Below are 15,314 nucleotides of genomic sequence, written 5' to 3'. Positions count from 1 at the left end.
TTTTTTTTTTTTACAAAAATAATAGTTGAATTCTTACATTCATTTGAATACAAAAAGGGCAAACACTGTCACTGGTTGTTGAATTGTTTTATTCCATATATACTGTTTTTTGGGGAAATCGTTCTAAACATAGACATGCTGCATCACTGCACAGCTCCAGATGATAAAGTCTTAGGGCAAAACAACCAAGAGGTGAAAGATGTGAAGAACACAGAAACGATGGAAATTCAGTAGTATGGAAGATTTCAGGAAACAGACATTATGTGCATCTCACTACTGTTTTTCTAACTTTATGAACATAGGAAACCAACCAAACTTCATCTCATTATATCACACTGACGTTGCCTTTTTCATTATTTTCAGTCATGTGAAAATACAGTACACAGGTTATTTTCTGACTGTCATGTTAACCCTGACAAACGCGTCATGTGCGCATATTATATACACACACATATACAGGAGCTGACCAAACAACATAAAACAACAAACGATATATTAATACAAAGGCTCTAATACACAACAGGACCCTTTCCCTTCACACAGTACCTTCAGTAAGTCTTTTAATGCCTGTGTAGTGGGACCCTGCACCTCAGAAACAAGCCTTATGCAAACATGGGTACAAATATGTCATCAATACATTACAAGTGAGCTTCTCATTGTACTCTAGGTTAATGGTTACCTTCAAATACTGTCTGTGCCATAAAACCATACATGTTAGTGTTCAGGTAGGTAACTTTTAACAGTGTAAATAAGTTATTTTCTCCATACTGCTCCACCAGGACAGTAGTTGACACAAAAAAAAGTGACCATAGGAGAAGGAAGTTCATGCTAATGCGTGCTATAGCACCCCTTGCGACAGTTCTGAGAATGCAACATGTAAAGTACTTGCATTGTGTTACGAACTGCACTTTGATACGTCAAATGCAACAACGCGAAGCATGCGCTCACATAGTTGCATAGAGCATCTTTGAGCAAGGTAGAAACCTAATGCTATGACCTTCAGAACCTGGGGACGAGATGACATGACAGCTATTTGATTGGAACCTGCTGTTTATGAAAAAAAAAAACAGTCCAGCTATCTCAGTTTGTAGCATTTTCCATCAAAATGACTGTAAATCATTTTGATAAACCTATACTTTAGGTTCCAACCACTTCAACTAGTGACTAGTAGATCACTTTAAAGAGGTCATGACACTGAATGTTTTATAGTGTAATGGACTTGTCAAAAAATCAAAATTCAGTTAAGTTTCAGAACTCAAAAAATAATACAAAACAAGTATTACTGAAACAAAATTGCAAAAATGATTTGCTTTCAAAGTGTTGGCACAGGATCGCCTCACCTTCATGGACCACCCAGTGGCAATTTTGAGTGTGAATTGGACACCAGTAAGTGGGGAGATGTTTTGTTAATAAAATGATAGTGCCAGATTAACAGCATGAGAAATGTATTTTTTCTGGTGTCTCTGCATGAGGAAAATGTAATAAATTCTCGCTGAGATAATACACAGTATTTTGGAAATTGCTAGTGTGGACGCATAGCATTTTGAAACAAAAAGCATTCTCAAATGTATCCAGATGAATGTAGACAGGCCGCTGTACTTATATTGTTGAATGAGTTTTTTTCACATAGAGCAGGGTTGTCCAACTCTGCAGAACAATGGCCAACTCCATCCCCAATTAAACACAGCTAAACCAGCTAATTGAGGAAGCGTCCATGTAGGCGTGCTGGGCCAGGCTAGAGCTGAACTCTGCAGGACAGTGGCTCTCCAAGAGCAGGATTGGACACTGCTGATATGTGGCTATATTCGAATGGTTGCCATTATTCAGCATGCAAAATTTTCAAAGCAATTCTATATGCATCATGGCGAGAGCATGCAAAGATGTTAGCCAAGGATATGGCCATCCATATTGAAGCAGCGTCAAAATGAGCAATCCATTCAAATGGACACAGACAAATATGCTGAAGTATGTCATGACCTCTTTAACAATCAATATCCACAGTTCTCCTCCTAACCCCTTATTGCTTTGAAACTCACATATTAAAGTGCTAACTGACTTTTATAACTGTCTGTTTGTTTGTTTTACTTCAAGCATTTTTAATACTTTTAGGCCTTTGTTTCTTTGGGTTAAATACACACGTTTAGGATATTGGCCGAAGGCAGAAAATGGTTTATATAACTATTAGCTATCTCACCCAGTCCTAGTCACCCTGTGGTTGGTTATTGAGGATTTAGGCTTGATTAAGGTAAACTGCTTTCTACAATGAACCTAAAACTATATGCAAAAAGACCTTTAAAGAACCCCACCACCAAATCTATACTTGTCTACAGTGATCAGTAAAAGGAAACTCAAGTGTGCAAACGAGAACCACACATGGGGTTCTGGGGTTCGGTTCAGATAGACTCCAGCAATCCATCATAACTTATGGATGTAAACTGCTACTGATGACGTGTAATTTACATCTTTGCATTCTCAGAATATAACTGTTATTAATGGCAGCATATCATTTGCCTTTTGTACCTTGTATAACTAGGGGAGGAGGGTGGAATCAAACTCTGAATTGGACCAAGAAATCAACCAAATGTTCACTCTTGGTTTTGTGAAAACAGCCTAATACTGAACTGTAATATAGTATATCTTTTTCTGTGATGTGGTTTAGGACTCTGCATGCATAACTATAAAGGAAATTAGTTATTCTCTACAACTCCCTGTCCCTTTCGAAAGATTACAGCACAGTATAAGGAGCAAACATCAATGACAAAAACACTTTCAGAACAGAGCACATTGTTACTCTCATAGGGGAAAAAAACAGACCCTCTTACCACAGTTCTCTGATCTCTTATACTGTGGCCACGTACATACTGAAGTCGTCACTCTTTTCAGTGCCTAAAGGGGCAGTTCACCCAAAAATAAAAATTCTGTCATTTACTCACCCTCATAGCAAAATACAGTTCATCTCTTTTTGTACATAAATCATCAAAGTAATCCATACAACTCTAATTATTTAAAGGGGTCATCGGATGTCCATTTTCAACAAGTTGATATGATTCTTTAGGATCTTAATGAAAAGTCTATAACATACTTTGGTTAAAATTTCTCAATGGTAGTGTAAAACAACACCCTTTTTACCCTGTCGAAAACAGCTCTTTTCAGAGCAAGCTGTTTTCTTGCATGCCGCTTTAAATGCAAATGAGATTTGCTGACCCCGCCCCTCTCTGAGAGACGGTAAACTTTAGCTGCATTCATCGTGAAACTTGCTAACTAGTACGTTATTAGGAAAAGCGATTTGCAAAGATTCATAAAAAACCTTATACTCACTTCTTCTGCAGGTGAGGCTGGATCACAAATGATTTGCGTGAACAAACGCATTTAGGTAGATCGGGGATCGGCACATTCCCTTCAGAAACAAACGTAATCCACTGCGTCTTCAGCGGCTCAGATGTTGGGAGTAAATGACGACTGCTATGTTCATTATTACATCCAACAACAGAACGCCTCGATCGCTCAGGAGTCATTCTTGTCTACATCTGCTCTGGCGGTGATCACTCGGGGCGGGTCTAAGGTAAGACCAGTCCAGTCTGTGCTGATACGTTATTGTCAATCAGCTATCGTGGGAGGGGCCTTCGTCCGTGTCCGTCACACAAGAAGCTGAGAACGGCTTGATTTGAGAAAGGGGTAATGATTTTAGTAGATTTAAAAAACAAACAAACAAAAAAACACTGGGTGGATCTTTATCATTATAGGGTGGTTGTGTACACACACTGCCAACACACATTTCAGTTCAACCAACTTGTAAAAGTGCATGTCGCATCCAATGACCCCTTTAAAATCAACTTTCTGGATTACTGTTATTTTCTTTTTGAAGCTTAAAATCTCTGGACCCATTGACTAAACAATAATATGTAGCCTACTTCGGCTCTAATGTTAGTTCGGTGAAAAACTTACACACACACAAATGTATTAAAAGTTAGCAAAAGAAAATAAACCTATTAACAGTGATATAGTTATCAAGCACTGTAACTTATGTGGGTAACATATTTATTCCCACATTAGGAGTTATCACTTCCAAAACTTACAGTGTGTATATGGCCATTTAGACTTGCAGTTTTTAAAATCACAATTCAGACTAGCATACCTAACCCTTGACCTCGCCTCTCTCGTTTGCTTGGTCATCAGTTATTTCCACTGGGATCTGTCCAGCAGTAGTAGGTATCTGAAGGTTAATTGTTTAACTGTTAAACAGAGCAGAGCTCAAAACTGATTAAATATTTCACAGCTCCAGTGGCGAAATGCAAGAACATTTTGATGTATAAAAATACAGCCCATTTGCAACAAGGTGTTATATAGAATTGAGTGAGATTTGAGCTAAAAAGTCCATAGAAGAGTGCTAAAGATTTGTCACAGCATGTTGCAAGGGGGTTGGCGCTGCGGTTGCACGCCTGTCATTCATACACAGACAACTCACAAAATAAAAAACTTTGACCAGAGGAATCCAAGTAGTGTATCCAGTTATCACAGAATGATAAAATGTCCAAGTTTTACTGCACAATCACAACTGCAGTACAGACAGATCTGTAACTTCATTATGTAACATACAGAGCCCGATTTGACTTCAGAGTGAATCTGAAGCCAGAGCAAGATAAATATTCAGGTGTATCTGAGACAGTGATCAAATTAAAATACTGTTGGAATGAAAAGCTGATTTAATGGAGAAATGTGTGAAACTGCATCAATACTTTACCAGTACACTAACTCAAAATCACTACAGCTATCGATGGTGCAAAGAGTTGTCCAGTTTTAACATCCTTCTATCATGCTTGTCAAATTGCTCTCACACACACACACACACACACACACACACACCATCATCCGAGTTCTTTATTTTAGTCTCACTGGAGCACTGGCGGCTTTTAATGTTGTTCCTAACTGCAAGTCCGCATTCACTTCGGAGGTTTTTTTCATTTACAGTGTTGGAGCTTACGCCACTTTTCCATTCACCCTTCTCTCAGACTCCTTTACCAAAGCTGTCTTCCTGTGTATGTGGGAGGTGCAGATGGAACCTGTGACAATAAGAAACAAAATTATCCAATTAGAAGCAGGAAGGGTTACAGACAAGACATTTACATAAGATAAGTGGTGTTTCATAAGTGGCAAAAACACCTTAAGTGCATTAAACAGAACATACAATCTGTCAGCACCTGAAGAGGCTGACTGTCACTGCTCTCAAAACTGGTCCTTACCATCTGGTGATGCCTTCGGCTTGCATAGTTGAGGTTTAAAAGACACTTAATAGTCAATAATATTTTCAATTTGATGGCACCGACACAATTGGATGAGAACAAAACTCGAACTGAATTTAGCTGAATAACGACACTGCTGTCTTCAGCAGAGTTGCATACAGCTGAATTGAACTTGTTTCATTATGAAATTCACACTGTTTTTGAGCAGGAGAAATTTGCAAATTGGTGCCTTTCTGCTCCAGCGTCAAAATGGCTGTTGAGATCCAGTAAACTAGCCACAGTAAGTCCCAGTCTGATGTAATACTTATTTGCAAAGTTGAAAGTCTTTAGTTTTTAAGTCCAAACCAAACCACTTCCAAATTACCATAAGCATTGGGTTGAGTCCAAATATGATTTTGAAATATTGAACTTCCACCCATGCATTCGTATACTTTAATAGGTATGTTTATAACAAGTCACAAGCTAGATCTGGTGTACCAATAGCAAAATTCATCTCACATGTTACAGTGTCAAGTAGATCTATCAAGCTACAGGCCTGGTTAGTCAGACTTTCAGCAGAACAAAGATGAATAAATATGCATAAACATTATGGAATAAGAATTCTGTAAAGATTTAAGTATTGGGTAGTATCACTGCCATACCATGTCTCTCAGTTGCAAGTTTGAGAAACAACTAGAGAACGTCTTAGAGAGTTCATACAGAAGATACTTGAAAATTACCATGCAGAGCAACCACCACCTCTACAGGATAGCCAAGAATGCTGGTATCTTCCATCATTTGGTGTGTACCATCCCAAAAATACAGAGCAAATCAGAGTTAAAGTCACTAAACTAACTCTAGTGCAGTTTGATGGAGTATTTCTCAATAATGTACTGCTGCCTGGCCCTGACCTTAACAATATCCTGTTAGGTGTCCTTATAAAGATTTCAGTCACTGTTACTGCTGACATACAGCAATGTTTTACTGCCTCTTGGCCTGTGAAGTCTGTTGTGACGTTTCACTCTTTCTGTGGCATTGTGACAATGATTTGACTAAAGTGGGTGTGGAAAATCATTGATCAGCTCTTCCTCTGTAGATAATCCTTTAAAGTCATTTCCTACAGAGGACGAGCTGATCAATGTACTTAAAATGGCACAATAGATGCTAGCTGTCTCAAAGCTCAGGCTTCATAAAATTACTGCAAACAGGGACAAAGTAATGGACACCTTCCCAAATAAAGACCTGGTTAAAGACATTTAATACTTCCACCTCTCCATGGATGACTATCCCTGCTGTCGCTGTACACAAACACACTGCCCAGAAGGCAATAGTGACAATAGCCCAATTCAGTTCACATTTTGTTCTCATCCGATGGTGTCAGTGCAGTCAAATTGAAAATATTACTGAATATGAAGTGTCTATTAAACCCCAACTAAGCAAGCCAAATGTGATGGTGGCAAGGAACCCAAACTCCATGAAGTGACAGAAAAGGAGAAAAAAAAAAACCTTACAAGAAACCAGGTTTAATAACAGGACCATTTCTTCTCTGGCACTCAATGAATGAACATGGTGTGAGACCAGCATTAGATTAGAAAGAAGAGTTGTAGTCTGGTCCAGCAATGGACAACTGGCTTATCAATGGCTATAAGCATAATGATCTTGCTTCTTGTTAAAAAAAACTGCTTGCATAGCTGGTCATAGGGATCTGTGTCTAGGACTTTAGATGTTTAGGTTCTCACTGTTGTCTCAAGGTTTTTCCATAACAAATCTAAGTATGTGATGCATTTATTTTTAATCACTAGCTAGCTGTGTGTTTGAATCTGTTTGTTTAGACTCATTCATTGCAAACTTTAAGTCTTTACACTTTGTGCCATTTATACTTCTACAGCCAACCTAATGTCAGAGGATTATCAGTCCAGTTTCTTTTTTTTTCCCAAAATGATTCTAATACAGTCACCTCTGGATGTAGTTGGTGATGTCTGGTGTAGCTTTTGAACTGGTTCTACATTCACATTGCTTCGTTCTCTTTGAGCGGAAATATTGTTCTTGTTTGGATAAATGTCAATTCAGCTTTTGACAAGGCTTTGGCTTCAGCGTTGCATTGTTGGCAGGTTTTGTTCTATTTATAGTTGGGTTAAGGCAGAGAAAACTATTTCCTCCCCCCACCAAAGAGACATTTACTCTTCTCCATATTATATCACTTAAGAACCAAATGTTTAAGGAAAACACCATTCGCGCACTGGAAAATCTGGCCAATAGTGTGTAAAATCAACGGTATGACCAAAAACTCAAAACTTGTCTTTTTTACATGGAATTTTGAATTTGGCATTGTATAAACATACAGTATACGATGCATTCTATAAAGGGGGTATACACCAACAAAAATGAATAATAAATAATAAATACAATATTCTTAGGATTAGTAAAGGAGCTTTTTATTTGAAATCTGACTTAAAGATCATTTTAATAATTTTTATGCAAAGCTCCAACCTGTACAGATAAAAAAAAATTAAAGAAAAAATACCTTAAAAGGATTCATAATTCATAATTTAATCTGTGTCAAACATAGTGGACACAGTCACATAGTAGGTTCATAGCAACTGTTACAGTATCTAAGAATTGCTTTTACAGGTTAATTTGACTGGTAATATAGTTGACAATTTCACCCCTTTGGCGCATCATTTTAATGGCAACCTTGTCTGGCCAACTACATGATATTTTCTTGATCAGGTTAACCTCAAATTTATATATATATTTGATGCGAAATCATAAAATTTAGCAAACCATAAAATGTACCCAGCGTAATTCATGGTCAAGATCACAGTACTTTTGTGGACATAAGAAAAATTAAGCATTTTATATTTTAAAGAAAATTTCCCTTTCATTTAAGGGACTTGCAAGCTGTTTCAAGCAAACTATAAAATATATTGCACAAATAACTGTGTCAGATTATAATATGCTTTCCCATAATATTTCTGAATATTTATTATATTTCTGAATAATACTTTGTTTCATTTACACATCGTTTACATATTGAGCCATGAACCATACTTGTTTACATATTGAACCATGGCTCTCCTCTCAGTCAGTCACTTTCGACATTGTCAACACTGAAATTAGAGGTTTCACTTAGGAGCCCCAATCACCTCTGAGCACTACATGCAGTGGCCAAAGACTATTCAACCCTGTGACAGCACAGATAAGTGCTGTGTTCCACCCCTGGGCACTCCAGCCTAAATAGCAGTTTCTTGTACAGCTTGCACGGTTGTGTGTTTCGAGGTATCTTTCTAACTGTGTGCTTCTGGTTGCGGTAGATTCCTTACTTCTGATGACTGGCACGATTGCGGTCTTACACATCTGGGCCATAAGCATGCTGAGACAGCTTTTGTAGATTGGTCAGGTCTGCACTGTGAGCGCATGTTCACGGCTATGATGAGTTTGCGGCTCTAATTTATTATGAAACTCCCCTTGAATTCTACCCAGTCCGGTTCCGCTTTGCCAGCCCTCACAGAAGTCCTGCTTGGTACCGTTGAGCTTGTGGAAGAAGGTGCCAGTCCATCCCATGAAGGATCCACTGGTTCATTCGGGGCTCCTGAGGAGGATAAGGTGTCTACCGCAATGTGCAGAGATCGCAGTCCTCTTGGCGAAGGATGCAATAGAGCCTGTCCCTCCAGCCGGGATGAAATCAGGGTTTTACAGCCCTTATTTCATTGTACCTAAGAAGAGCGGTGGGTTACGACCAATCCTGGATCGGTGAGTGTTGAATCAGCCTTTCACAGGCTTCCTTTCAAGTTGTTGACGCAGAAGAAACAAACGAATACCTTTATTGTCATTTGTCCAACAGTCCAAAAGAAAATCACTTTCGGTCTCTCACTCTAAAAAAAGTGCACACACCCGCTTACATTCAAAATTGCACAAATTCCGTAAAAAACACAAGTGAAAATATTAAATATACAAATCCCTTACTTCACATTTGCCCTGAGGCATTTAAAGCTTGTACAGCTATTGGATAAAAACTGTGTTTGAATCGATTTGTCTTTGTTTTAATGGCTCTGTACCGTCTGCCTGATGGTAACAGAGTGAACAAAGAGTGACCTGGGTGTGACGAGCCCTTTATAATACTGTGAGCTCTCTTGAGACAGCAGAAACTGTGAAGGTCCTCCAAAGTTGGGAGAGGGCACCCAGTGATTTTCTCTGCAGTCCTTGTGACCCTCTGAAGCTCTCTTTTTTTTATACCCCATGGTGCATCTGGGAAACCACACACAAAGGCAGCAAGTAAGAATACTCTACTATTGAGAGCAATAGAAGGATTCTAGCAGACTCTGAACAATACTATTCTTTCTGAGTACCCTCAGTGGTTCAGTGGTGTTCTTGCCCCAGGTCAAGTCCATCTCAATGCAGACTCCCAGAAAACGGAACATTCTTTCATGCATTCAGCACCAGGATTGGTTTGCAGCAATCGACCTGAAGGATGTGTACTTTCACGTTTTTTTGTTTCTTCAGTTTGCTTTCAAGGGTCGAGCATATCGATACAAGGTCCTCCCCTTCGGGCTGTCCCTGTCTCCCTGTGCCTTCGCATAAGTTGTCTCCACTGTGGTGGAAGGGCATTCTGAGTCCTCAACTATCTCGACAACTGCCTCGTTCAGGGGAAAAACAGCGGTTCCTCTAAAAAAGTTTCAGTGTCTCCTGATTTATGCGGAACGCACCCAGAGCTATAGATGCTCTGACTAGCTTTTGGTCTGCTTTAGAGGTCAGCAGAAGGGAAAGGCTGTCTCCAAACAGAGCTTGGCCCTGGATGCCATTGCCTTGGCGTACCAGACACAAGGTGAGCCATGCCCCCTGGGGGTGAGAGTTCACTCCACTTGTGTTCCCTCCTGGGTGTTGGTGCACGGCGCCTCTCTAGCAGACATCGTCCGAGATGTGGGCTGGGTGACACTTAATACCTTCGTGAGATTCTATAATCTCTGGGTGGAACTGGATTTCTCACGTGTGTTGAGTATGAACAGGTAATTTACAGGAAGACTTGCTCAGTGTCTTGCTTGCGGCGCCATTCCTCTAGCTAGATGCATGCTCCTTATCTTCTTCCAGTAAGTTCCCCACCTGGTCTAGTTCCTCCAGCACCAGATGGCATTCAGGAGGAGTCTCATGCTCAGTACTCCTACCCTAACGATTGCTGAAACAAATATTGTGAGTATATCAAAACACTTAGTAGTTAGTGCTTCCTTAGTACGCCCTTTATAGTTGGTTGATTAGCTGGCTTAGGTGGCATTGGGCAGGTTACGGATTGAGGTTCATCTGTCCTGGCACACTTTCCATAGGAACCCCTAATGTCAGTGTTGACGAAACATTGAACGTGACTGACTGAAAGGTAACAGCACGGATGTGTTATATAACACTCATTCTCTGTAGAAGGGAACAGAGATGTTATATCCCTCATGCCATGACCCTGAACTTTGCTGAATGCCAGGATGCTTTCTCGGCTCCTCAGCACAAACCTGAATGAGTGGATGCATGTACATGGGAGTGGCTTGGTATGCAAATTCCAGCCGTCAATAGTCATCGGCCATTTCTTGTAGTGATCAGAGGTGATTGGGTCTGCTAAGTGAGACACCTAACGTCAGCCTACCTAAGCCTTGGAAAACAGATTTCTCCCAAGGAGGCTCCTCCAGGAGTGATACCAGGTTCGAAAATTAAATGTGGGACAGTCAAAATGGTGCTACTATGAGCAGCTGTACTTTGTTTTCCTGTTGTATTCCTGTTTTCAGATTCAAACAACCTGAGATGTGCACCGCCTACTGCAATACACACTTGCACTGTACCCAAAACAGAATGCTCATCATGGAGGCATACCCGGGTATAACCACAACATTATAGTCATTTGAATCATAAAAGTTTAACTGTTGACATCTGAAACACAGCAGCACCCGATGAAGCAGAATCAGCTGTGTAGTGACCAATTACGTGGCCCGAATGTTTGGAAGCCCAAAACAACAAATCAGTTGCATGTGACATGTAGACAGAAACATACAAAAGTCAAAAGTGATTGCATTGCAAGCTTCCAGACTTGGACACAACTTCCCACATGCAACTTCATCTTAGAAACTCAGTCCAGGTACATGAGAAACTGTCTGCTCACTCTCCATAACAGACTTACTGTGCGTATCCAAGGACTTCTGTGTTGAGGGAACAGAATGACACACTGACAAAAAGCCATTGTGTTTCACCTTGAGCAAAGACGGACTCCACTTAATGTGAATCATTGAAACAGTATCCAAATAAATCGAATGATAAGCCAAAGGCTTCTCAAAAAGCATGGACAGATAAAACCATCCTTCTGAAGAAGAGACTGGAAGATATGACGAGTTTTGGCACAGGCACATTCTTCTGAGGCATTGGTGATGAACATGTAGCTCTTCAAATCTGCAGTTATAACCAAATTATTTATGTGCAAAGTATAGTCACATATCAAAACAAACAATGTGGAGTCCATGATAGTTTTTTTTCCCCTCAAGAGGATTATACTGTAGGACCTATTACTTAAACCAGACTCATCACAAACTATCAGCTTTGATCTTTTATGATAAAACCAATATACAGATCAACCTTTAATTTATGACATATTTATTCAGTCCTGACCTGTAGTCCCAATAGACAGAAAAACAGAAATCTTTAACATGCTGCTTTGAGAAGGCTTGTTTCAAGCTTTAGTTAGTCAATCACTTTACTCAAACTTGTCAGTTGTAATAAGCTAGGAATAAGGTTTCTACAGGTTTGCTTATTTGGTTTATTTATAATAATATAAAGTTATGTACTCACTGCTCCTCCATTTAGTATCATGGTCATCTCAGTCGGTTGGTAGACGTTACTTCTGAAGGGTGCACTGGGTCTGGCTCCTGTGTTGCCGTTATGATGGCTACCACTTCTCAACCCTACAACAATAGAGGATGGATGTTAGGATCTGTTTAATGTATATTAAATGATATATTAATCTTTGTGTCTAGTTGTACCTGCAGCATTTTCATCAAATGCGTATCCCTGGCTCTCCACAAACTGCCTGTGCGAAAGTGGGATATCCTCATCAAGGCTGGCCTCTCTCATGCGTGATGAATTCTGAGATGTGTCAAAATAGTCTGGAACTAAAGGCTGAGGTGGTGCTCGAAGACAGGCATGGGCTTCAGGAGCAGCATGGCACAGCAATAACAACCAACCCTGTGCTACCAGGGCCACAGCCAATGCTGGATCATCCCAGTCCGGAGACTTTTCAAGTACTTTGTTTCCATAGACATAGAAACCAACCCAAGCCACCCACAGAAGAATGGACAGCAAGCAGGAGACTAGAAGCCACACAACATTACAGTGCCATTGTCGTGCCTTCCCACACAGCGCTAATGTTGCAGTTACTAGGGCAGACAGCAGGAGTGCAACCACATAGGCACAAGCGAGTGCAAAGTCCAGTTGCTGATACTCGCAAGCCGGGTTACCCTCCCGCAGCACTGTTAGAAGAAGCCACTCCGCAGCGATAATACCTTGTACTGCTGTTAACCCTAGCGCTAGTCCAACGATGGCACACCCGCCTGGGCTACGAGACTCACGTGCAAGCCTGCGCAGCCTCAAGCCCTGTGCTAACATGCAGGCAAAGCAGAGTGAGAAAAACAAACCCCAGAGGGCACGTCGCACCACACAAATGCTCTCGTTATGCTCAATAAGGTATGCGAAGCTAAGCCCAAACAGCCCAATAATGCCCATTAACAGTAAGAGAATCGGACCGATGCCACTTCGCTTTGGTGCCTCAGTCACTGAGTGCAGGCGACACAGTAACACCATCAACAGTAAAACGGCAGCTAACACACCAGCCGCTGCTACGACCTCCACCACCACGCCCCATATAGCATCCAGGTCACATAAGAGAGTGTATGGTCTTGGAGGTCCAAATCTGCAGCCAAATGGGACTGTCGGCTTCTCATCTTGAGACAAACTCACACCCAGCCCAGTGAGCAGCAGGAACATGACATGAAATAATGACATCTGAAAAAGAGAAAGAAAACGAGAATGAGTCAATCTTAGTCTTTGTATAATTTGCTTTTAAGGGTGTGTTCACACTTGTCATGTTTGGTTCAATTAAAATGAACTCAGGTGCGATTGCTCTGTCAGTGCAGTTCATTTGAGTAAGTGTGAATGCTGCCATCCAAACCCTGGTGCGCACCAAAAAAGTGGACTGAGACCACTATAAAGATGGGTCTCGGTCCACTTCCAAATGAACTCGGATGCGGTTCGAATGAAATACAGTATGAATGCAACATGGACCAAATACTTCTAAACGAACCAAAAATAGGAAGCAATGACAAGATGCAACGCTATGTGACATGATTTCACGAAGGGAACTAGCGGTGTATCCAAAAAAAAAAAATAAGCAGAGGGCAAATGTGGAGCAACGAGGAGGTAAAGTGCCTTTTGTGAACTCTTTGTGAGTTCGTAGGTGGTGAAAATAAAATCATATACATGCAACAATGAGCGCGCTTAGTTCAGCAGAAGGCATAAGGTGTATTCGACTTAAAGCAGCGCTGAGAAGATCGATCAGTGAATGGGTTCTTTGATGTCATACACCTGCAGCGCCACTTTGTCGAACGCACCTGATCCTTTTGTGTTCGGTGCGTTCTGTCATGAAATATACGTTATTGAACGCAACCAATCAAGTTGTGAACGTATGCCTTTAGGTTCGCTGTCAAAAATGCCAGTGTGAACGCTAAGTGGACCAGGACCAAATGTATCATTTTCCTTTTTAGTCCGGACTACAAGTGTGAACACACCCTAAAATTTGGTCTGACACATACATTGGCCCAAAAAGGTTTCTGGTCACCCAAGTCCCATTTCAAGTGTGGATGTCAATGAATTGTATCATGTATTATTTGTAAAAGAATGTTTGTTTTTTTCTTTCAGAATTTCATTTTTTAACCATTTTTGATTTAAAGCATTTGATATTATGCTTTTTTAAAAGGTTCCTAATTTTGTTTTTTGCATCAAAGGTAAAAAAAAAACACTGTATTATGAGAAAATTAAATTTCACATCACCTAGTTTCTAAAATAGTTTGAAATGATTCATTTAAAGATTCAGGCTCTCTAAAGACCTCCTTTCAGTAAGCCTACTCTGCTCTGATTGGTCAGATAGCTCAGTCTGTTGTGATTGGTCTATTACTGTGGTATCATCAAAATTCATTTTAACCACTTACCCTTCACATTCTTATCCTGTGGAATTGTAAACAAAGCAAATCTTCTTTCGCACTGCAGAAAATAGCATTACAACACAAGCCACAAACTAAAGTTTTTGAAGGCAGATCAAAGTAGACATTGTTTTTGGGAAGCCAATAAAGACCATTACGCAAATTCATTACGGATCTTTGCAGATAAGTTTCATAAGTGGAACTGGAATTACTGACGACTTGTCTCAGCAGTTCAGAATAAACTCTTTTAGCAGACAATAACTCTATTTGTCGTGCACTTTGATCTTTAAAACTTTGCAGAGCTTTTACATTCACAAATGGCTATATTACACACTGCATGAAAGGTAATATTCAAAAAAGAATAATGGGGCCCTTTAAGCAACTTTCAAGGTCATTTTTAATGGATGTATATAGCCAGTCAGGTCTTAGTCCACAAGTGCACCTGGGAAGCTCCTATTTGAAGATAACCATTTTTTTTAATTAAATGGTATTACAGTAATACTACAGGAGCCTTCTATCATTTTTTTTATTATATTTTGTTAATTAGAACATTCTTTTCATTTCTCAGTTATTCATGCATGGTATCTTACAAAAACATTTGTTATCACAACATAAGTGATTAACATTTGTTCTAGAGGGCTGCCTCACACAGTGTTAAGCTCCATCCCTAATAAAACACTCCTGAAATTTGCCTAAGCTGAAAAGAACTAACAATAATTAAGTCCAAGATTAAGAATACACCATTACTAAAATGTAAAATGTTTATATATAAAAAGTTTTGGCAGTCTTTTATGTGTATTTTCGGCATCTCTCTGGTGTGGATACTGTTTTCTAATTCTGCTACGTCGAACCCCTAGAGGTCGTAACGCATGACAGA

The 15,314-nt window shown here is 40.0% G+C and overlaps 1 protein-coding gene across 5 annotated transcripts in view; it reads right to left on the bottom strand.

The window, feature by feature from the left end:
• Nucleotides 1-72: 72 nt before the first annotated feature.
• The window catches only part of gprc5ba (G protein-coupled receptor, class C, group 5, member Ba), a 41,533-nt gene continuing 26,291 nt past the window's right edge, over nucleotides 73-15,314 (bottom strand). For 4 of the 5 annotated variants that reach the window (XM_058769736.1, XM_058769738.1, XM_058769737.1 and 1 more), the window contains 3 exons: nucleotides 12,227-13,244; nucleotides 12,036-12,148; nucleotides 73-5,060 (listed from right to left, as the gene is read on the bottom strand). In XM_058769736.1, the coding sequence (XP_058625719.1) occupies nucleotides 5,016-5,060; nucleotides 12,036-12,148; nucleotides 12,227-13,244 (1,176 nt within the window). In that variant the 3' untranslated portion in view covers nucleotides 73-5,015. The remainder of the gene's footprint in view (nucleotides 5,061-12,035; nucleotides 12,149-12,226; nucleotides 13,245-15,314) is intronic. The other variant, XR_009270046.1, reaches the window with a different exon arrangement.

This window comes from Onychostoma macrolepis, chromosome 03 (genome assembly GCF_012432095.1).
Source record: "Onychostoma macrolepis isolate SWU-2019 chromosome 03, ASM1243209v1, whole genome shotgun sequence".
Classification (NCBI taxonomy): Eukaryota; Metazoa; Chordata; class Actinopteri; order Cypriniformes; family Cyprinidae; genus Onychostoma; species Onychostoma macrolepis.
The sequence above is the reverse complement of the archived record's forward strand: the minus strand, read 5'-3'. Positions and strand labels throughout refer to the sequence as shown.